Raw genomic sequence first — 23,686 nt, forward strand, 5'->3', positions numbered from 1 at the left:
TGTGAAACCTTGTAAAAAAGTGAAGAAAATTTTGAAGCTTGGGGAGGGAAAAGAGACAGCTGGTTGACACTGTAGCTGCCAAAATGCTAATTAACCGCAGACTGTATCCTTATTTCTGTACTAAAAAGGGAGAACCCCCCACAAAAAACAAAAAAACAGAAAGAAGAGGAGCTGTTTGTATGATGGCAATTTTCCCCCTTTGCTGCTGTTTTAAGTCTTACATCTCACTGAAAATCATCTTCCATTTTTCATTCAGTTGACCTGGATATTATTATTTCATTCAGAAACAAGAAAAAAAAAAAACCCCGAACATCTGTGTCTCCTTCCAATCTGCTGCACATCTGTGTGTTTTTGATGCGGGTCTTCAGAGTTCAGTCAGTAACCCACGGACGCTATTCATCTTCTTATTAAATGTCTGCTGCTTTATCCAATGCCCATGCCCTTGAGGGTTTTCCCCTTTTTTTCTTTCTCTCTCGTTCTCTCTCTCTCTCTCTTTTGCATTAAAAAATCCATTATTGTTATAAAGAACATTGTGACTTTATATTATTAGCATTTTTGCTTTCAACAGCAATTAGCAATCTCTTGGTTTGCTGTTTGGTAAAGCATCTGTTAATGAGGTCATCTAGTTTTAAATCCCAGCTACTGGAAAATAACAGGGAGGAGGTCAAATCTATCGTTTTGTGTGTGTTAAATTATCTGCTCTTCTCAGTTTCCTAAAGAAAAGACATCTTTGTTATCCATAAGAAGTCACTGTGACCCGTTACTGGCCTTCTGTATTTTACGTCTACCTCAAGATATGGTACAAGTTCTCTTGTAGCATTGAAATCAGACAGTTTAGTAAAAACAAAAACCAAAAAAACTGAGCATCTGAGGAAGAGGAATTTTTTGTTTTGTTTTGTATTTTGCTTGCTTTTGTCTGAAGTAGTTCTGTGTTCAGTCTTAGCGAGGAGTTGTTTCTATGGTGGATGGAGTTCCAGGGGTGTTCGACCTAGGAGTAGCTGCTGGTGGTGTGTCAATGGGGCTCCCGGCTCCACTGTTGGGTGTTGCGGAGGAACTGACTGCTGGTGTTTCCCCTTGCTGCTGGGCCTGAAGTGTTTGTCCACAGATGTGGTGATGTTTCTCCCAGTCCTTATGCTGACAAAATGAGCCACAGTATCGTGCTGTATTGCAACCACTGCAGGTTTCACTAGCTTTACGGCCACAGTTCCAGCAACTCTGCAGAGAAAGTATCGAGAGAGAAAAAAGAGAGGAGAGAGATTAAAAATATGGCTGGAATTTCAATGTCACTTTAAGTTACAATATACTTTTTTGTGGCGTAGCAGTTTAAGTATTGAATTAAGACTCTGGAAGACCAGGGTCTGAAACACAGCCATGGAAACCCACTAGGTGATCCTGAGCCAATCACACTGTCAGCTTTAGAGGAAGATAATAGCAAAAATACTAGTGTTTAATAGGTCCTGCTCTGGGTCGCTTTTGTTAGATCCTCTGAAGGAGGAAGAATTCAAAATAAGTAATATCTACTAGGAAGGTTCATTAAAGAGGTTTTAAAGTATACTGCATCCAAGGCACTGAGGAAATCTGTAAACAAATGAAATCCTTTATATTCACAATAGGTCTTGTGAGCAGCTGTAAGATTTCTAAGAAATAACTAGCAACAATTTAATCTCACAGATTTTACTGTACTTTTAACCAAGCCATATTACTGTAGAAGACATGTCACAAATAACTTTGTGGATGAATGCAGAAATCCTCACTAGCATAAAAGACCCACAAATCTCACTATGCGACATATTTGTCAGTTCTTCACAACAGTAATGCTATGTTCTTCTGTAGGTATATGCACATCAGTACTTTAAGATTTTATTAATTTCTTAATTTCCTCATTTCTCAAAGGTAACTAAACAAGTTAGCCTTTATAGTTACTTTAAAAAACACAGGTTTCCCCACCCTGCAGTAAGCGCAACAGCCCTAAAGAAAGCCAAAGAAAGTAGACACAGTTGCTCTTTGCTAGTGCTTGTTCTGTTTTAGACATCAGAAAGACATCAAAAGAAGAATATTACCTTTCAGTCACACTACTCTTGCTAGGTGATTTAGAAGATTTTCTAATTTAACATCAAAAATGTAATAATTGAAATTTCAAGTTTAAGATAAAATTAAACAAAAGAGTGATAAGTAAAAGTAGTAACAAACTATTTTTTAAAAAACCCAGTGGCTTTCTAATCAGTATATTATGAGGAATATATGCAGAGTTGTTCAACAGTGGAATATGCTGCCTTGGAATGTGGTAGAGTCTCCTTCTTCTGAAGTTTTAAAACAGAGGCTGGATGGCCATCTGTCAGGAGTACTTTGTGTATTCTTGCATGGCAGGTGGTTGGACTCAATGGACCTTGCAGTCTCTTCCAGCGCTATGATTCTATATTTCTATGAGTTCCACTGCCTTAACATAGACGTAAGTGGGGAAAGCTACTCCTTGGAAAAACTGCAGAAGGAACTTAGTTTTCTCTGACTTAGAATGCTAAGATAGGAAGCTGGTGGATTTCCACTACAGTAAGACTGAGTGAATCTACAAATTGGGTTTATTTAATTTTTTGGCAAAAGAAATGTGGCAAAAATCATGGACAAAAGTTCACACTAAAAATGTATGTATTTTCCTCCACAAATACCCCTAATATATGTTTTCTAGTGTATGCACCTTTTCAAAGCATTTCCCCCTGAGATGTGTTCAAGTGCACACTTTCCCTTTTCATGTGCATTTTTGTGTGAACTCTTCCTCAATATGTTACTTGATTGCAAAATCCAGGAAAGATTTTCCCATGCATATGTATTCAGTTTTGTGTATAAGTTCAGCATGTCCAATTGGTAAGTCTGTAGCAGAAAAAAATGGGGACTAACATCACACACACACCCCGCCATATCCCTGTACTGCAGGACATGCCAGCCAGGCCCCTGATTCTATTTAAAAAAAGGATTCTTTTTAAAATGCAAACTTTCACTCCCCACTTACATTTCATTTGAAATAACACATTCCTTGTTAAGAATACAGCCAGCTGACGGCATCCTCCAGTTCTGCTCCCTTTCGCTCCCTGCCAAGTGGGAAGCCACCAGAAAGGATGCCTGCTGCTTACTTCCCTCCAGCTTTGCAATGCCAGCTGGATGGCTGGAGCCAAGCCAGCCGATAAGTGAGATTCCTAAACTACAACAGAAATCCCAATTACCAGGAAAGAACAAAGACTTAAATCCAAAACACTGTTTTAAGGAAATTAAACATTTAATCGGAGTCAAGTGGCTTCTTTAGAAAACAGTCCCAGTGTTAGATTTACTCTCTCCTTTTTGGCACAGGAATGTTTTGGCAGATGCGAGAATAGTTAAGTGTCCAATATTCATTGCTCTCTCTCCCTCTCACTCCCTGTTAGATTGAAATCAGATGTATGCAGCATTTCTAACTCAACTCATACTGATGAAGCGTGCAGACTAAACCAGGTAATTACAAATGCATGAACTGGGCCTTTTTTTTGTGTGGCAAGGGTGGAAGATTTGCAAAAATTACTCCCATCTTTTAAAAACTCTTCTTAAAAGGTGGAATTACTAACACAGAGAAACAGATGGTTTATTTTAATGGTCAAATTATTGGGAATACAGGCTCCTTGTCTATCATCAGCTGGTTTTGATTCACTATACAGTTTCAGGTTCATTCTGCTTACATCACATCTTGAAAGAGTGAAGAGGGCTCATCATAATATTACACAGTGTTTTAGTTTGAAAAGATAATCACAATCCCTCCTCCAAACCGTAAATGCAGAAACTGAGTTCAGTATTGAGTTCATGGCAAATGCTTGGGTTGCAGAATACCAAACTATGCAACTGTGAAGCCTCCATTCATTTCAATGGGATCATACAAGAACCTTACATGGGCCTCACTGAAATAAAATACAGAACAAGTACTAGTCATGTTTTATAACCAACCAAGCCTTTTGCAAGGCAGCCATTTTGTATGATGGACTTGAGTTAATGTGTACCATGCAGCATACAATGGTAATGACCAATGAACACAAATGGCATACTGAGTAACTTTATTCTCATGAGGATATGTTTTCTAACAACTTTGACAAGGCAGCCATTTTGTATGGCAGACTTGAGATAAGATGAAGCAGACACCTGACCCTATAAATACCTCATTCCTGAGGCAAGTGAGTGGTAGAAGTAGGCATGAGAACACTTGATAAAGTATCTCATATAATGTGAAGTCGAAGGCTTTCATGGCTGGCATCCATATTTTTTTGTGGGTTTTTCAGGCTATGTGGCCATGTTCTAGAAGATTTTCTTCCTGACGTTTTGCCAGCATCTGTGGCTGGCATCTTCAGAGAAAGATGCCAGCCACAGATGCTGGCGAAACGTCAGGAAGAAAATCTTCTAGAACATGGCCACATAGCCTGAAAAACCCACAAAAAAACTATCCCATATAAACCTGTGAAATCAGTTAGGTCTGTTTCTAAGGCGGGATACAAACCGCCATAAAGTACGCGCTCCGCGCGTACTAGGGTTAGGAAGGGCCGTATTAGGGTTAGGAAGGTTCTTACCTTCCTGACAGCCCTTCCTCCCAGTACGCGCGGAGCGCGTACTTTTTTGCGGTGCCCATCCACATGGGCGCCGCCATGTTGACGTACTGGACGCTGTGCGTCCAGACGTGTCGCGGCGGAAGTGACGTCGCGAGGACGCACTCCACCCCTCGCGGCGCCACTTCCGCGTTCCAAAAAGGAGCGGCATTTCGCCGCTCCTTTTTTGCTGCGCAGGGAAGCCTCGCGGTCTGGCAGCTGGGGCTTCCCTACGCAGCGAATGGCGGCGGCGGGAAAACGGCCCCTTGAGGGCCGTTTGTATCCCGCCTAAGACTCTTTTTGAGATGTTTCTTCCTTCAAAGAGTGGAGAGAGAGCAAATATTTTTAATGCTAGTTCCCTTAATTTGGTATAACATCCTCATGATGGAGGCACCAGGTAAAGACTTTTATGCAGCAAATGTTTCAGTGGATGAATGAACTTTACTAACTGTTGCCTTCTTAATTCTTTTTGTTTTCTTAATTTTTGTTTCATTATTCATGTTAGGAATCAACGTTATTTTAGCATTTTCATTCTGGAATGTTTTAAGTTGCTTTGGATGCTTTTTGTTAAAAAAATGCTTATTTTTTTTTAAAAAAAAGATGGCAGGTTTCATTGATAGCTGGTTTTGCTTTTTATGCATAAATCCAATTTTTAGACCTAAATAGACTAGATTTAACCAATTTTTTTTCAAGACCTGTTGATTCAAAGGGTCTACCTTTATTTGGATTAACAACCGGATTTACCCCTTGAGTGTTTTATGTAAAGTTTTCGAATCCAATTCATATTTGGCCCACAAGCTGACAAACAGTGCAACTAGCTGACGAGAAGGTAATGACAAAACCCGATGTATTCAGGTACGACTAAGTTAGCTTAAACAAGCCTCCCCAGCTGCACAAATTCCTGTAGTTTTAGACTGGTTTGGGAGATAAAAGCATGGCATGCAATGTTTTGTTTAAAGGTGTATGTCTTTATTGTGTTTGAAAGAACTGGAGAAAAGTTTTTCAGTATGCACTTGAAAGCCAAGTTTGTTTTATCACATGGCTCTTTTGCACTGCTGCATTAGATTTCTATTATAGCCTATAATATGATGTGTGCCAAGGGCTTCTTATACAATTGCAAAACCTACAATATTATAGTGATTATTCAATTGATTCTAGGGCTTTGGTGAAAATGTATTGTTGCTATAATCTAGCTGGCTGATGTGGAGACCTGCAATATAGAACAGACAAGCAAGAAAAGAATACAGTCCCATTCACTCCCCCCTTTGCTTTAACTACCACAGTTTAATGCTATACTACTCCCCTGAGGTCACAGTAGATCAAGGAACATTCTGTGTGCTGAGTTGTTGGACATGTCGAAGGGAAAAATACACTGAGTACATCATGGACTGGCAAGAGATAGGAGTGTGAATGGGTGAATTAGCCCATGAGCTTACTTGTTAACCATTTCCTCTTATAAACACATATGAGCCTGTTAAACCTGGCCAAAGGTCTGAATAGTCTATATGGCTAATCGGGACTTGGTGGCAATAGCTTTCTTCTGCTGGTGTTTCATAGCATCGTGCATATCTTTTTTTAGGTCTTGTGCATGCAAAGTGAATGTGCTCTGCTCTTCAAGCACAGAGGTGCTAAATAGTATCTTCAGTACTGCATCCTCCATGTACATGATATATAATTTCTGGCTAAAGCAAATGAAGTGTGACACGCATATGGGCACTTCCCTGTGCTATAGTGAACAATGGGAAAAGCTCGTAGCCAAACACTTCCTACAGCCTGTGCCTGCTTGAATGTGAAAGTCATAAAAGTAATAAAAATGTTAAAACAGAGAGGAAAGTGAAATGCATAAATTACACATAGCAACTACTTTGAAGTTGTTTGTTGTTAAATGACTTCAGGTTGACTTTGTCTTATGGTGAAACTTTGAATAAGAAACTTCCAAATCACCCTATCACCATCCACCCTGCTGAGGTCTTGCAGACTCAAGGCCACGGCTTCCTTGATTGAGTCTGTCCATCTGTAATGCAGCATTCCTCTTTTTGTACTTCCCTCTACATTACCAAGCTATCAGTTTAGTCATCTTTGCTTCTAGGGAAAGTTCAGGCCTGATTTGCTCTCAATAGATGCTAGAAAGACATTTATTTGTCTTTCTAGCAGCCATTGATATCCAAAGAACTCTTCTCCAACACCACATCTCAGTTAAGTTGATTTTTCTTCCTGTCATCTTCCTTCACTGTCCAGCTTTCACACCTATACTTAGTAATGGGAAATGTAATGGCATGCACTATCCTAACTTTAGTATTCAGTGATATATCTTTACACCTCATGATCTTCTCTAGTTCCTCACAGTTGCCCTTCCAAGTTCTAGTCTTCTTCTGATTACTTGGTTGCAGCCTCCACTCTGATTAATGACTGAGCCAAGGGACGAAAATCTTCAACTATGCCTTCATTGTCTACTTTAGAGTTATTTAAATAATCTGTGGTTATTATTTTTGTTTTTTAAACATTCAATTATAAAATACCCTTTGCACTTTCTGCCTTGACTTTTTAAAATAACTGTTCCAAGTCTTTTCTATTTTCTAGTGGTAGTATGTTGTCATCTGCAGATTTTAAATTGTTGGTGTTACTTCATCCAATTTTCACTCCTCCTTCCTATGACTCTAATCCTGATTTGTGAATGATATTTTTGGCATACAAGTTTAACAGGATAATAAAATACAGACTTGCCTGACCCCCCTTGCTTATTAGAAACCATTCCATTTCTCTGTATTCTGTCGTAACAGTAATCTCTTGTCACAAGTACACGTTACACATCAGGACAATCAAATGTTGTAGCACACCCATTTCTTTAAGAATGAGCCATAGCTTTTTGTGATCTATACAGTCAAAGGCTTTGCTGTTATCTGTAAAGCACATGCTGATTTTCATTTGAAAATCTTCAGTGTTCTCCATCATCCAACATATGTTTTCAGTATGATCCCTAGTGTCTCTTCCTTTCCTGAACTCAGCTTGGACATCTTGCATTTCTTGCTCCATTTATAGTAAAAGTTTTTGTTGTAGAATTTTGAGCACCACTTTGCTTCTGTGGAAAATTAATGCAATGATCATATGGTTACTTCAATCCATGGAGTCCCCTTTCTTGGGAATTAGAATGTATATCAAGCGTTTCCAATCTGTGGTTCATTTCCACCCCCACCCCATATTTGTTGACAGTTTTTAGCTATAACTAGAGTAGATTTTGTCTGTAGACAGAACAACCTCTAGTGCATTCAATGGCAACAACTACATTGAACAAAAAGTATGTAGGATACTTACAGTTACTAAAAAGCAGTACTTAAGATAATAAAAACATCCAAGCACTGGAAGCAAATTAACAAAGGACAGTACATGTAATAGGGCCTAGAGCAGGGGTAGGCAACCTTTTTGAGCCAGGGGGCCGGGTTGCTGTCCCTCAGACAACTGGGGGGCCGAAGCCAAAAAATAAATAATTAAATAATTTTTCAAAAAATTAAATAAACAAATAAACTGGGACAAATGTAGGACAAAAATTTCAAATGGAGGACACTTTTGTGAAAAATGGAGGACACACTAAAAAATTTGCTGATTTGTTAAAATTTGTTAATATAAATGCATGTTTCAGAGCCTTCTATAGACAATTGCCCCCCTTGCCCACCGCTTGCCCCCCTTGCCCGCCTCCTCCTGATAGGCCAAAGGCCCCATGCCCTCACGCGAAAGGCCAAAGGCTCCGGCGGCAGGACCAGGCTGGGGCCTGTCCCAAGGCCTTGCCGTGCCGCATCCTGGTCTGGAGTTACACTATCCTGACTGATCTTGGAAGCGAAGCTTGGTTAGTCCTGGTTAGTACTTGGACAGGAGACCACATACAAATACCATGTACTGTAGGCTATACAGTATATCTGTATATCAGAGGAAGGAATTGAGGAAACCACCTCTGAGTATTCCTTGTCTAAGAAACCCCTATGAAGTTCATGGGCTACTTGAAGACACACACACAAGCACACACACAGAGTGTACTTTTAATCATATGGACATGTCATAAAGGCTGAGAAAGTGGCACAGAGGAAAATTGTTCAATATCCTCCCTCAGCTTGTACCACTCTACCAAATCAGCTCCCTACCACACAGCTGATTTGAACTTCCAAAAATAATTGGTCATGAGACATCTGATCATAGATTTCCCAACAACTTGACCAGTTTAAGAATACAAACAGAATAACAGCCTATCTGGCTTCTGTTTCCCAGTTACCAAAGCAGATGACCATGGGGAGCCCATGAGGAAACTAGACCTCTCTCCATTTTCATCTCCAACTAGTAAGTAATTTGGAGGTAGCAGAATGACTATTATTACTAGCCACTGAGTGCCTTACCCACCATGATTAGTTTGGAATGAAGAATAAATATTCAAGCGATTCTGACATTGGAGCAGGCGAACAATCCTTTAGTTCTGCTTACATAAAAGAATCCTTTTGTACTTAAATTTTGAATGACAGCAATCATAATGGCCTAGCCAGTTTGATAATATACTCTCTCAAAGTAATCCATTACCTCACTGTAGATGTCAAGTAGATAAATAATGATGACATCTAATTGCCATTGAGTTCAGTCAACTAAGCTAATGAAACAGACTGCCAGCAACAGTGAGTAAACCCCTGATTACTAGATTGATGGAGTATACAACAGGTAAACTTTCTGTCCACTTCTTTTTGGAGGAAAAAAAAGAATGCTCAGCAAGACTGATCACTGCATTAAATCACAGTATCATCTATTAGGTCTTACATAGACCAGAAGGTAGAAATCATCCAACCTCCAAATGTTGCTGGGCTATAACTGTCAGAATCCACCTTCAGTCAAGCCTTCAGGGTGTATTCTGTCAGATAGATAGATAGAGAGATAGATGGATAGATAGAGAGATAGATAGTTTTAGTCAGCAAGGGCAATGGGGAGGAATGCTGGGAATTATGATCCAGCAGGGCCACATGATTCCCACCCCTGTGATATATTAATAAAGGGATTGGCTATGAAGAACAACACAGCAGTGAAATCAACAGCAACAAGATATGTAAGATTTGTTACATGGATCACCACATGTTGCATATTGAAGAATGATGGTCATAACCCAAAAGAGAGGTAGACAGGGTTAAAGCCATTGAAATAAATAAGATGAACTCTGTGTTTTGCTGTGGCATTTGACTCACAGTTTATTTTCTGAACGCACAGAATGCAAGGCATGGGGCCCTAAGAATTCTCTCAGGCATATCTTCTTGGGTGTATGGTTCAAAGTGACTATAGTAGTGCTGTCAGGGCACTACGTTTTAACTGTACTTTAGACCTTAGTAAAAGCTCAATCCTGCAAACTTGGAATCTATCTTATGAATGAATGAAGAAACAGAAAAATGGGGCTGACATAAAAGTGTGCATTTTTGTTTCATGATTCAAACGGAAATTTCCAAGCATGCCAATGTATAAAATATTAAAAATAAGTATAATTTAAAATCACTAAAAATGTGAAAAAGTCAAACTGTTCTGATTCATCAGATCTTTACAATATCTGAATACAAATGTGTTTTGCTAACATTTATCAAATTAAGTTATTTTGCTAATAGCCAGCAATGTGTACATTTACTAAGAATCTGTTAGTTTTGCTTTTTGCACACTATTTTTTTAAAAAAATCTCCAGGTGTTTCTACCACATTTATGAATAAACTCGTAATTTCTTGTAAATTCTAATCGAAACTAAACCAAAGTCTCAATCATTCATACTCGCAAAAAATTAAAAGGTATAAAAACTATTTCCTAGAATGGTGTGGAGCAAGTTCACCTGCCTACAATGTCAATGATAAAGATATGGAGCTTGCCAAAACAGATAGCAACCCCAATTCAGCACCACAAAATATCAAGACAGGCAGGGATTCAAATCACATTCCTAGCATTTACTTGCATGAATTGCAACCATGCTCCAAAGAGCAATGCTGTATCATTGATAATTTAAGTATCACAGTTGTGGCTGTGATCTCCAGAATCTCCTTATTGCTAGATGTTGTTTTCAAAATGTACAGCTAAGCAGATAAACAGCAAAGCTGAAAACTCTCTATAATATTGTTGGCCCAGCTGCAGTTGTGTGTTTTCATCTGAGCAGATGTCAGAAGAAAAGAAGAGCATCTGCTCCAACTACGAAGAGCTCTGCAATCCACACAAGCAGTGAAGAACACAGTATGTGTAAGATTCTTCAGTTTCATTGTATGTTGGTACAAAAGGGCAGATGTTTTTACTTTTCCAGTAACCTTGGCAGTAAGTTCACTAAGCTGTTCACCCACACTATTTAAATTCATTTGCACAACAGTCATAAAGCCAAGCCAAGCACAGCAAGTCACTGAAGGGAGCATGTTCACACTTGGTTTGGCTCTTAGCCAAAATAGTCTTCTTATGAGCAAATCATCCTTTGCCTAGATTCCATTTCTAAGGAAGTGATGCTCCTGTCTTCTTGTCTTCCAATGAAATTAAATAACTAATTAGTACAATAGATCAATTTCTCAATTTATGTTGGATTGCCATCCCATTTTTTAAAAGCAACATTGGAGGTAGGCCAATTCGTGCTTTCTGAAGTAGCAAAGATAATGTTCACAGACAAGTTAATCTGAATTTAAATTCAAATGAAATATAAAAGTGGCCTGAGTTTAGGCCACATTCAGATGAGCTACCAACTCAACCATTCCCTTTATCAAATCTGTAGTTTAATCACCCACGCCCTCCTTTGATCAAAGCATACTTGGTTTTACATATGAGCCACCAAAGAATGGTCTGAACAAGTCATTCAGACCGGAACTGTAAGCCATCTTGTTTGGATGATTTATTCAAAATCTTTCTTTTCAAACAAAATGACAAACTGATTTGATCAAAAGAAAAAGTTACTGATTAAGCAATGTACACTAGGGAAGGAGGAAGCATTCAAATTTGTGGTTTAAATGGTACTTTAAATGCAGCCTTGCATGAGAAATGAAATTGAAAAGTAAGATATCAATCTCATATGAGATCAGTGGATAGAGGTTTCCATAACAGTTCTCTCCAGTAGTTGGAGAGAACTGTTGGGCAGAAAAGGATTGTGACATAAAGACCTTGAACTAACAGGGCAGGATTGCCACCATGGAAAATAATTATGCCACCATAAAATAAATTTGCTTCAGCATAAAAATGGAAAATGGTGGCAAGACAGCGCATAAACAGGAGGTCTCAGCTCCAGCCCCTAAAATGGCCTGACTTACAAAACAGATGCATATATGAAACACTTTTCTCTGAAGTAAGAAAAACTTTCCCACATCTCTTCACAGCACAATAGAGCCAATATTTTGATTAACAGGAGTCTCAGTAAGAAGACACAAGTTTCATTTTTCAAGTTGAGTGGTACAGTGCTACTTCCCATGGCTGGAAAACTAATATAAAACACCCAGCTATGGGAAGAATAAAAGAAATCGAAGGCCAATGAAGTGTGTCATGAAAACACACAACCATGTATCACAAGCCACATATCCAATATGTATGGTTAGGGTGCAGAGGAGAAAACATTTTTAGAAGGACTTCTGAACTCCAAGGTTCTGGTCCAATCTAGAGTGACAATGAAAGGAAACAAAGATAGCTGTGGCTTCATTCCTATCTTGGAAGTCTTAGGGGTTCACCATACAGTAGTTGTACTAGAGCAGAGGTGGAGAACCTCAAATGGTCCAGAGGTGAAGATCCCTGTGGGTTTCACAAAGCATGCAGCAGCTTAAAAACAAACCAAATTGGTGACAATCACATCAAAGGGGAAACCTTTACCTTTTTTTTTCAAGGTTGTAAGCGCTGCCCTAAGGGAAAATCGCCAATCCAAAAACATAAAATAACAAATAAATAAATATATAAATAAAATTCCGGACAGCTGAAATTCACAATGTGTACAGGGCTTGACAATCAAGAAGCAGCTATTAACAACTCTGAATTTTACCTAAATAGCAAATGAAAGTATTGACAGCAGTTAACTTAGCCATGTGTTTCTCTGTAAAGTTAACATATTACATGATGACACGTTTATATCTGTATGAAGGGGCCATACCACCAAATAACAGGATTTTTGGCATCTTATATTGTCTATATAAAAGGATGAGCTTTTCAACCCTTAAATAGGGGACATTCCTTATAATAAGGACAAAAGCCAGACCTATAACAGATTTTCTGGCCCTCAAATAAACAATATCACTTAAAACAAGGGTCAACTGGCAACCCTACCTGCACAAGATCCAACTTTGAACCCTGAAGATCTCCAGGATACTTTCTAAGAATATCAAAATTCAATGAAAATCTAACAGTCCCCTCTCCTAATATTATGTCCCAGAAGTATCTGATTCCATTCTAATTTGGTGGTTTTACATTCCTCTTTCTGGAACCCAAGTCTCATCTTGGAATAGGGAGATCATTCTACATCCAAGGAGGTTACATCCCCCCCCCCCACTGGGTTGTAACCTTCTGAGCTGTGATATGTTACCAACAGAAGAATCACTGTTCTGCTCTAATTACCCCTCCCCCCAAAGTAATGTGTTATAACAAGCAACACTACTTGTAACATATTATTCCCCAAATTTCAGTCCATAAATAAATTGTAGAAGCCATTACTGAATGTTAGTAGTGTAGAGTGTCTGTCCCTATTGTTGTTCCAGCCAGGGATGCAAGGACAAAGTACACAGCATACTCTGAAGATGCCAGCCACAGATGCTGGCAAAACGTCAGGAAGAAACTTTTCTGGAACATGGCCATATAGCCTGAAAAACCCACAAAAAACTATACACAGCATATTGTGGAAAACTCTAATGGAGACTGGTAACTTTTGCTTCAGTTTATGAATATTGAACATTTGCTCTGTGTTTCTATTCCAGCAATCAGGGGTAACTATTTTTTAGCTAAATAAAACTACTTCCTTTGATGGATGTGGATAATTAAGGTTATAATTAAGGTTATTAAGGTCCAATCTGTACATTAATGCAGGACATGATGACCAGCCATTTCACTTCAGCATTTAGGGAGACTAAATTCCTCAAGCATTCCTAAATGTAATAAAATTCTTGGGAGGCAGATGCTGAAACTTCTAATTTTTGTAACAACACAAAGAACAAAAAACTGGTATACTGTATATCCATACAGGGAAGTTAGTAGTTTAATCTTCATAGCAGGCAACATCCATTAAAGACAATACCTATATAGCTAAGCTACAAAATGCTGTTACATTTTAATTTATGTCACATTTAATTCTGCAGTGGAGCAGTTAAGTACTAAAAAACAAAACAAAAACCCTTACAGTTCTTCTAGACTCTCTTCCTGAGAAAACTTTCAGATGTTGAAAATCAATTCCTTTTGTCTCTTCCTTATTCATCTGCTACACATTAAGTTGAAACTCTGGGCATCCAGCGATTCCACAATAGCCTTTCATCTCTGGTGATGCCTGGGACCAATTAAAATCTTACTCTCCCTTAAATAATGGATATGTATTGCAGCATGCAGCTGATTTATCTGCCTATGATTTTTGCCAGTTCTTTCATGATGGGGCAAAGAGCTAATCTGAATCTTTTAACCTGAGTCATTCCTGACATTACCAGCTTGCTGAATACATTAAGTGAAGCATTTCAAACAATTAAAAGTGTGTACAGGCTTTAAAATACGCACATTTTGGAAAATGTGTCAACACCATAGACTGCTCCTTATAAATCTGTTATGTTCATATTTATGAAAATAGTGAACAGCTATGTTCCCAGAAATACTTTGTTAAATGTAAATAGCCAAAAGAAAAAACGACAACAACAACAACCAAGAAAGACTATAATTTTTTTTTTGCCAACAATGTTAAACTGAAAGCAGTTATACTTAGCATCTGTTTAGTGGCGTAGGTTTAATCAAGACTTCCCTTTCCACACAGATTTTAACATTTCTTTTTTCTCTGAAAGACACAAGAATTCATTTTATCCAAAACACTTCAGAACTGGGCAACGAAACGTAACACTCCCTCTTCACTCCTGACTTCTTGTTATATATGGAGCCATTTTGTCCTCCATCACAGAAATTCAAAGCCTTCACTGACATGCTCTTGTCTGAATTGAAATTTACCACTTTCAACCCTAATTTACTCTTTCTTGCTCTTTGATTCAATGTTTCTTTTGCCAGATGCTGCCTCTGTACCCTTGCTTTACACATAATCCCCATAGGTGAAATAATAAATTCTAATTAAGGAAACATTCTCACAACTCTGTTCACACTTCCCCCTCCCTCAAAGACTGCAGTCCTCTGTTGACTGTACATTCACAGATTCTTCTCTTATTCAGAAAAGTAATGCAATTTTATTGACCAATAATATGCAATATTTTATTTTCTGTTAAAAGCTGTTACCATAAGTTGATAACTATTTGAAACACAACTTGCTTGCTTATATTATTTTTCTAGAACTCAGTTTTAAGCTGAAAGTGGAAATCGGCCTCTTGCTCAAAAACACACATTTCATTATGAAATAAATTTGACATGGATGTAATAACATGTCCCTGTAACATGCTATTACCTTTCCATTTTTTCTAGTTACTTATATTTCTGATATGCCACAACCTATTTCTGATATAGTGAAATCAACAGACAACTGCAAAAAATGTGACACGGAAAATTTGTGTTGTATTTTCTGTAGCTGAATTTAAACACTGTTCTGTATATGTGGGTACATGTGCAAAAAGAGAGGGGAGTAATTAAAAAATATATATTTGATAAATTAGATTTCTTTAACTACATGTCCAAATAAATGTGTTGTGAACATGTGTGAGAACTAAATAATTACAGTACTATCCTATGCAGATTTATTCAGATATGTGAACTCACAGTAGGCTCACAATTAAAGTCTGAATCTGGGTTATTGACACTTAACAACTGCATCTTTATGGCAGCATATGTATGTTGCATATAAAAAGTATGTGAATTCCCAAACCTAGGAAAGATCTCTGCATTGGGACTCAGATTAGACTAGGGTCAGGAATCATTTGGCTCTTTCCTGATGTTGGACTGTAATGGTGAACATTCCTCCCCACTGGCCATGCTAGTCAGGGCTGATGAGGGAATTGCAGTTCACCAACATCTGGAGAGCTGCATGATCAAAATTCAAAGATATAGCCATGTCAGTCTGTAGAATCAGTATGTAGAGAGATCTTCTAGCACCTTTGAGACTAACTGACAGGAAGAAGTTGGCAGCATGAGCTTTTGTGGACTTCAGTCTACTTGCCCATCCATAAGATCTTGATGAAGTTCACTGGGTGGGGCAGAAACTAATTTTGCATCGTCCTCAGCCACCCGCAACTGGGAGTACTCTTTTTCAGGTGCTATTATGAGATCAGTTGATAGTAGATAACACTGCGTGAAGCTTCCATGGTTGCATGGAGAGCAGTTGAGGGTTGCAGGTTGACCACACCTGACACAAGGCATTTAAGACTATATTCCTGTGGTGGTGAACCTATGACACAAGTGCCAGATATGGCATAGAAAGCCATTTTTTCAGGGCACATGGAAGGCGGGGAAGAAGAGCAACAGGCACGTGCCTGTTCCTCCTCTTCCCAGCTGTCCTGGGCCTTCAGCTGTCTCTGGAGGGGGGGCAGACGTCCTGCCTTAGAAGTCTGCCCAAGATATTCTGCCTCCCCCAGAGGTCCCTGCCCCCAGCACTGGATAACACCCACTGTTGGAATGCCTTTTAGTTTGGGCACTCAGTCCCTAAAAGGTTTGCATCCCTGATATATACATTCACCTGATTAATAGGTGAATTTACAGACTTAATGTGATCTCCATTCAAATTAGAACACTAGCTTCTATTTTTCTTCCAGGAAATGGGGATAACAAAGATTTAGAAGGAACCAGACATCAACAAATGTATAGTCATGTTCAGAGGCACACATTTTCAATCAACAAAGCCCTTGCCACAAAATACAATGGATAGTATTGCAACTGTGGTATAAGCCGAAAGCAGATGTACTAGAGAATAGTACTTAGGGGCTATACAGGCCGTTCCTTTACTTGCTGGATCAGGGCCATGGCAACCCCACACCGTGGTTCCGATCCAGCTTCTGGTGAGCACAAAAAAGAGCCGCAAAAAGCAAGGGGTGCCATAGCCATGGTGGCGTGGCTTTATGACACGCCTTCGGTGCTGCATCATGATGGCATGCACTGTGTGGACAGCTCCCTGGGGGTGGGGTTAGGGCATCCAGTGTGCAGACACTGTGTCCTAACTCTGCCCACAGGCTGACACAAATTGCTGGTCTGTTTAGGGCCATTGATAGCAAACATTTCTGCTTTAAAATGAGAAAGCCAAGCCAGTTTTATGGAGTTGAATTCAAATATTGAACATATTTACTTGGCAGAGAAGCCCATCATTTATCAGAGGTACCTGTTTTTGTTAATGGATTTAAGAATACAACTCTAGCCTTACTTGGAAATAAGTTCTAAAGTTAGTGGGACTTGGTTCCAGATACATATATTTGGAATTATACCATTAGCCAATTTATGTATAAATTTAACAACATAATATTTCCCCCTTCCTCATTCTAGAATGACTGGAGCAAATTATGAATAACATCCCACTTGCAAAACCTTACATGGAAGTAGTGACGGAGATGGGACAGCTTTAAGTAAACTCTCAAAGCTATGTTTTTAATTTCATATCCACATATTTTGCAAATGTGGGAGACTTTGGTAAAGTTTTTGATGCAAAACCAGCATGCAAGAGCTAGCCATGGGACTTAGTTTTGAAAATTATGTGAAAAAGCATGTGATTTTACTGAGATTTCTAAACTTTAAAAGATCCAGCCAATTCTGAATGTAGATGGCCAGGTTTTGCTCACATTTTTGCATTAACGATTCATAGATGATTTTCTATTACAGTGTGATTATAGGCGTCGGAGCTGGATGCCAAATATCAGCACTGAAGACTTGCTCCCAGTCTAATTTAGTAAACCTGATCTAATCTATTAAGCTAACCTGACTTTTGTCAACTCCTTTTCTCACTGGTTTGCTCTGTTCTTGCTTTTCTTTAAAAAATCAATGGCTTGCCTTTCACAAACAAAAATATATATTTTCACGTATGAAAATAAACTTGAGAGGAAGGAAACAGACATTGTAAGGAAAACTCAAATATTTTTACAGACTTCACGTAGGGTTTTAAAGCAGGAGAGAGTTTGGAATTGACTTCTTTTACACAGGAATGGCTTACCTCACTAGAATCCTCTTGCTGATTGATCACAGCTAGTGCATCCTCTGCAGCCTGCCGCTTGGCCTCTGCTACTGTGCGCTCCATTTTAGCTCTCTCTGTAGTAATCATATCATGGGCTTTCCGTTCTGCCTCTGACACTGCCTTCTGCAACTCAGTCATTGCTTGACGTTTCACTTCATTGACTGCTTCCTCTGCAAACAAGATAAGACATTCCTTCCAGCTCAATAATGTTCATAGATCAATTGTCATATATACAAAGTAGTTATATTCTGAAAATCACTGAATAATATAATAATATAATATTATTCATTTGGACAAATGTCCATCATCTGAGGAGCCACTTAAGGTACCAGTTAGTATACACAAAAACATGAGGCTTGGTTTATTATTTGTATATTTCACCTCAACAGAGGTTGGTCATAACTTGTTTGGACACATTCTAAAGAGTCAAAGAGGGGCCATGTGGTTCAACCATTTGTGGTGGTGTTTCTGAGCATAAGCTGCAGCATTATAGTGGAGGCTGACTTCCCCCTAAATCCTCTTTTGGTACTGCTCCTTGTGGGAAGAGATAATTCTTTGTTTTTGAATTACTGTAATATTTTAACATTATGTAGTATATGAATGCACTCCATAATGTAGTAGACTCTGTAGTAAATTCTCACTGTGCCAGAATTAACAAGAGCCAGGGTACAAACTTTGCTTTTTCTCAGCAGCTTTTTCACTCCATTTACAAAATGGAAGACTTCTACTAGTAGAGTGAAAACCAACTGGTCTTCAGAGATGAGAGCAAATAAATTCTGGTGTTTTTCTTTGAAACTCTTCGTGACTGGATATCTTGTTGTGTTGTTTCTGACTTGGCAACCCTAAGACAAAATTATCACAGGGTTTTCTTGGCGAAATGTAGTCAGAGGGGTTTTGCCTTTCCTTCCCTCTGAAGCTGACAGAGCGTGACTTGCCCAATGGTCACCCAATGAGTTTCCATGGTTGAGTAGTGGTTTGAGCCCCGGTTTCCAGAGTCATAAGCTGAGACTCAAACAACTACACTATTTTGGCTCTCCTGGGTATCTGCATGAGGAAAGCATCTTCTTCCATAAGAATCTCTCCTTTCTAAGGTCATTATTGGAGATACCATCCTATTGTCTCCACCTGTCAGAGGCAGGGATGGGTGACATTCATTTGGGGTCGCTTCTTAATGCATGCTGACCTAATTCGCTCTTCCAAAACATATTAACATAGTTATAGTGTACCCGAATATCTCAAATTTGTACTGTGAAATTTTTTAAATCTTAAAAAAACAACAACAACACACACACACACACACACACAGATAATTAGCATAAAGATGCACTTTATGGAGGAAATCACTTACAATTAAAATGCATATTTGAAAAAGTACATACAAAATCCAGGCACATTAAGGTGTGCACATTCGGAGGAAGGAACATGAAAATACGAATGTATTTATCTACTACATTACCCTGAATATGCATGAATTTATCTTATTTTAGAAGCTAATCAAGGTTGGGCTTAGGTAATAGTTGGTACATCAGGGAGCTACAGGCCAGGTTAGGAAAGAGAACTGCTGCCAGTCAGAGCTACTAATACTAACCTAGATGACACAATGGTATGACTTAGTGTAAAACAGCTTCTTCTGTTCTTATTTCCACAATGATTCCACGGTTAAGGGGAGAATGTAGATATTTAAAACAAGTAAATTTAAATAAATAAATGTCCCATAACGAACAGGGGCAATTATATTATATAACAGATCTTAACGCTGACATTCAGGCAGAACCTAGGGTAGAGGCATCCAGAGCCTCCGTGGACTTTGTTAAACTGGATCGGTTTGAGTTGGTAAGTACCGATGATGTGGACAAGATCCTCAGAAGTGTTCGGAAGACAACCTGCTCTCTCGATCCCTGTCCCTCGTGGCTAGCAGCCCAGGGGGGACCGGCTGTGACTTTATTGTTACGCCGGATTATTAATACATCTCTGAGGGAAGGGCAATTTCCATCTGTCCTTAAATTGGCCATTGTAAAACCTTTATTAAAAAAGCCCTCCCTCGACCCCCTGGTACATAATAATTATCAGCTAGTTTCACTGCTGCCATTCTTGGGGAAGGTGATCGAGAGGGCGGTTGCACTCCAGCTTCAGGCGGTCTTGGATGAAACGGATTATCTGGACCCATTTCAAACTGGCTTTCGGGCGGATTATGGGGTTGAGACGGCCATGGTCGCCTTGGTCGATGATCTCCGTCTGGGCATCGACAGGGGAAGCGTGTCCCTGCTGGTGCTCTTGGACATCTCAGCGGCTTTCGATACCATAGACCATGGTATCCTTCTGGGGCGCCTGGCAGAGGTGGGTATCGGGGGCACTGCGCTCCAGTGGTTCCGGTCCTACCTCTCCGGGAGGTCCCAGATGGTGCAGCTGGGAGACGTGTGCTCCGATGAGAGGGCCCTTAAAACTGGGGTCACCCAAGGAGCCATTCTGTCTCCCATGCTATTTAACTTTTACATGAAACCGCTGGGAGAGATCATCCGGAGACATGGGGCGCGGGGTTATCAGTACACTGATGACACCCAAATAATCTTCTCTATGTCTCCGACTGATGCAGTGACTGAGGATGGCGTCTCTCCTCTCGTGGCCTGTCTGGAGTCAGTAAAGGGCTGGATGAGGGAAAACCGACTCAAGCTGAATCCAGAGAAAACGGAGGTACTTGTGATAGGTTCCCCTGGTCCAGGAATGGTGGTGGTTCCACCTGTCCTGAACGGGGTCACGCTCCCTGTGAAGGACTCCGTGCGCAGTCTGGGGGTGCTTCTTGACTCGTCCCTTCACCTGACTGCTCAGGTGAATGCGACGGTCAAGAGCACCTGTCATCAGCTTCGGCTTATTCGCCAGCTGCGCCCATACCTGGCCCAGAGGGACCTTGAAACTGTGGTACATGCTCTGGTAACCTCGAGACTGGATTTCTGCAATGCACTCTACATGGGGCAACCCTTATACCAAACCCGGAAGCTACAAATGGTACAAAACACGGCAGCCAGGCTGGTCACTGGTACTTCCAGGGCCAGCCACATTACACCGGTGCTAAAAGATCTGCATTGGCTGCCGATCCGCTTCCGGGCGCAATATAAGGTGTTGGTGATGACCTATAAAGCCCTAAATGGCTTGGGCCCAGGATACCTGAAGGACCGCCTCTCCCCATATATTCCATCCCGCACCCTCAGAACATCTGGGCAGCAACTACTTAGGGTTCCCGGGGCCAGGCTTGTCTCCACTACCAGGAAGACATTTTCCATCGCCGCCCCGGCCCTTTGGAACACGCTGCCCATAGAGCTCCGCTCGGCCACCTCCCTGGCCCAATTCAAAAAGGATTTGAAGACCTTCCTTTTTGGCAATGCATTCCCCGACTAAGTTGTCCTACGGACCTCCTTCCTCCTCACTGGCAAGAGGACCGGCTAACTCGGGGCTTTTCTGTTTTTTATTGTAATGTTTTTAATGGTATGTAATGTTTTTAAAATGTTGTAAACCGCCCTGATCTGAGGAAGGGCGGTATATAAATAAAAATTTTATTTATTTATTTATTTATATAATCTGAATCTTGAACAAAAACTACCATGGGTACCTACCTTTATTCTATCTGGCTACCATTTTGTTTTGGAGAAGGTCCGTTTTAAATATGCAGAAACACATTGATCTTCTGAAGAAAATATTCTTGCAAATTACATTCCGTTATACTTTTATGGTACTTTTATGCTGGCAGTTATGAGATTATGTTGAACTATAGACAAATATAACGTTCTAGATAAGCATGCATTCAAATGCATAACTGGATCAGGCCCTTAGAATAATGTGAGGATGTTTGCAATGCCTTAGATCTAAATGATCAAACAGAAGTTAATGTAATACATCCTGCTTTTTCACACTAGAAAACATGACTTGTCATCAATGAGCTAGTTGGTTATTTGATGGAAGAGGAATGGAAAATTTCATGTGTTCAAGTGACAACTAAAACAAGTGGTTTTTTTTAAATCCAACTACTCTAATTAACAAGGAAACTATCCTCCCCCTGATTTAGTGTATCTAATTTTCATCTTTATTCAAAGCAAAATGACAATGATTAATTGAAAATTTAATAAGCAGTAATTATTAACTTGGCAAACCTAGTACCAATTAACACTCTATTAAAACTAATTATGACATGTTTCATTCAAGTGTTTTGCACTTAATTGTTTCACCCACTTAAGGAGCACCTTAATTAAATGTTCTGTTTAATTAAAAACATAAGATTCCTAATAAAAATGTTTTACCATAGAATAAAAATATTAGAGTTACAAATATGGTTATAGTGGCATTCCACAGTACCAATGTATTCTACGGTGCCCTTTATCTAAAGGTGTTGCATGTCCACCTATCAGGATACATGCCTACAACTGTTGGTTAGAGATTAAGCTTCAATGAACCCAACAGGACTTATGCCTGGAGAGATATGCCCCAGGATTGTTCTATTAGTTAACCAAGGAGAGTAGAATCAAATGTTTGCTTGAACCGAGTGTCAGTGTGGGCTGTCTCTTTATACATCAGATCAAATGTCATATCATATTTGAAAGTTGTTTCAAACTCAAAAGCATTTTGAACTCTGTATGTGTATATTTTCAGAAAACCCAAGCCTAAAGCCTTTCGTACATGTTGTGGTTCTGCAAATTTTAGCCATAGTCTTGATATTTGATGGCATATGTTTTATTAGAAGAGCACCACATGAAACCACAGAACTGGAATGTTTTTAAAGAAGCTTGACTTTATTGTCAAAATCCCTATTTAAATAGCAAGAGCTAACCTCTCTATTTTTATTAAAAAGTTGAAACATATTTTAGACATGTTAAGGAAAATGCTGGCAATAAAATACATTTATTAAAGGATATCTGTTGCCCAGATAGATGTGCCTAGTCTAAAAATCTGGAGAGGAAACAATAATGTTTTACATGGGAAAAAAATTATAGCAAAAATACCAGTATGCTTTAATTTTTACGAGAGTTAAAAATATGCCCTCGTATTACCCTCCCATAAATGTTTGAGGGAGAGGGAAATCAGACTGCAGCTATGCAAGACTGGGACTTATTTACTTTGAATATTCAAGGTGAATTACAATTCTATCTAAGTGGCAACAGGACAATAATTTTTGCTTACGATCAAAGCTGCAGCTTGACTAATTGTATATGCAAATAAGGCAATTTATATTTAAATTATGCATTCCTATTCTAGTCCCACCGGCACACAGAGATCAGCAAAGAGAACTGGTAGGACATTTGCAAGATGCTTGAATATTTATTACCAACTGCGAACATTCTCTGCTCCCTTGAAAAGAAATATATGAAGACAAACCCACAGATGCAAATTTTATTACGATCTTTATGGGGAAAAAAGTCTCCAATTTAAATACAAGCCTTTTCTATGTTAGGAACCATAGTTAGCAATAAATATATCTTTGTTAACAAATCTCTTAATTTATTACATTTTATAAGAAGCTGATTTCTAAAAAAAACTATTAGTAGTTACTGTCAGACTCTAAATCTGATCATACTTGAATAGCAGTTACGGAGCATTAAGAAACAATAATGATATCAATACTAATGCTAATACTAATTGTTGCAGTTTTGATCAGTATTTGAAATTACCTATTAACTTCCCACGGCTACTGAGTGAGATTCATGCAGGAACCCAAATTCCATGAACACCCTGTTTATATCTTGCACAGCATTTTTGATAGCTTCTGTGCCAGCATAAAGTTGGGAGTCAAAAATATGCTTGACCATTAAGTCCAATGCTTCAAGAA

General features: G+C 39.2%; 1 protein-coding gene across 6 annotated transcripts in view; it reads right to left on the minus strand.

Moving 5' to 3' along the window:
• LOC149317488 (protein CBFA2T1-like) overlaps window positions 1-23,686 on the minus strand; it is a 182,606-nt gene that overhangs the window by 3,353 nt on the left and 155,567 nt on the right. For 5 of the 6 annotated variants that reach the window (XM_089517606.1, XM_089517604.1, XM_089517605.1 and 2 more), the window contains 2 exons: window positions 17,854-18,044; window positions 1-1,215 (listed from right to left, as the gene is read on the minus strand). The exon at window positions 1-1,215 is cut by the window's left edge and continues 3,353 nt beyond it. In XM_089517606.1, the coding sequence (XP_089373732.1) occupies window positions 940-1,215; window positions 17,854-18,044 (467 nt within the window). In that variant the 3' untranslated portion in view covers window positions 1-939. Of the gene's footprint in view, window positions 1,216-14,489; window positions 14,563-17,853; window positions 18,045-23,686 lie in introns of all 6 variants that reach the window. The other variant, XR_016280642.1, reaches the window with a different exon arrangement.

The sequence above is a fragment of the Sceloporus occidentalis genome, unplaced genomic scaffold (assembly GCF_023333645.1).
Source record: "Sceloporus occidentalis isolate IW3139 unplaced genomic scaffold, rSceOcc1.0.p SCAF_3, whole genome shotgun sequence".
Classification (NCBI taxonomy): Eukaryota; Metazoa; Chordata; class Lepidosauria; order Squamata; family Phrynosomatidae; genus Sceloporus; species Sceloporus occidentalis.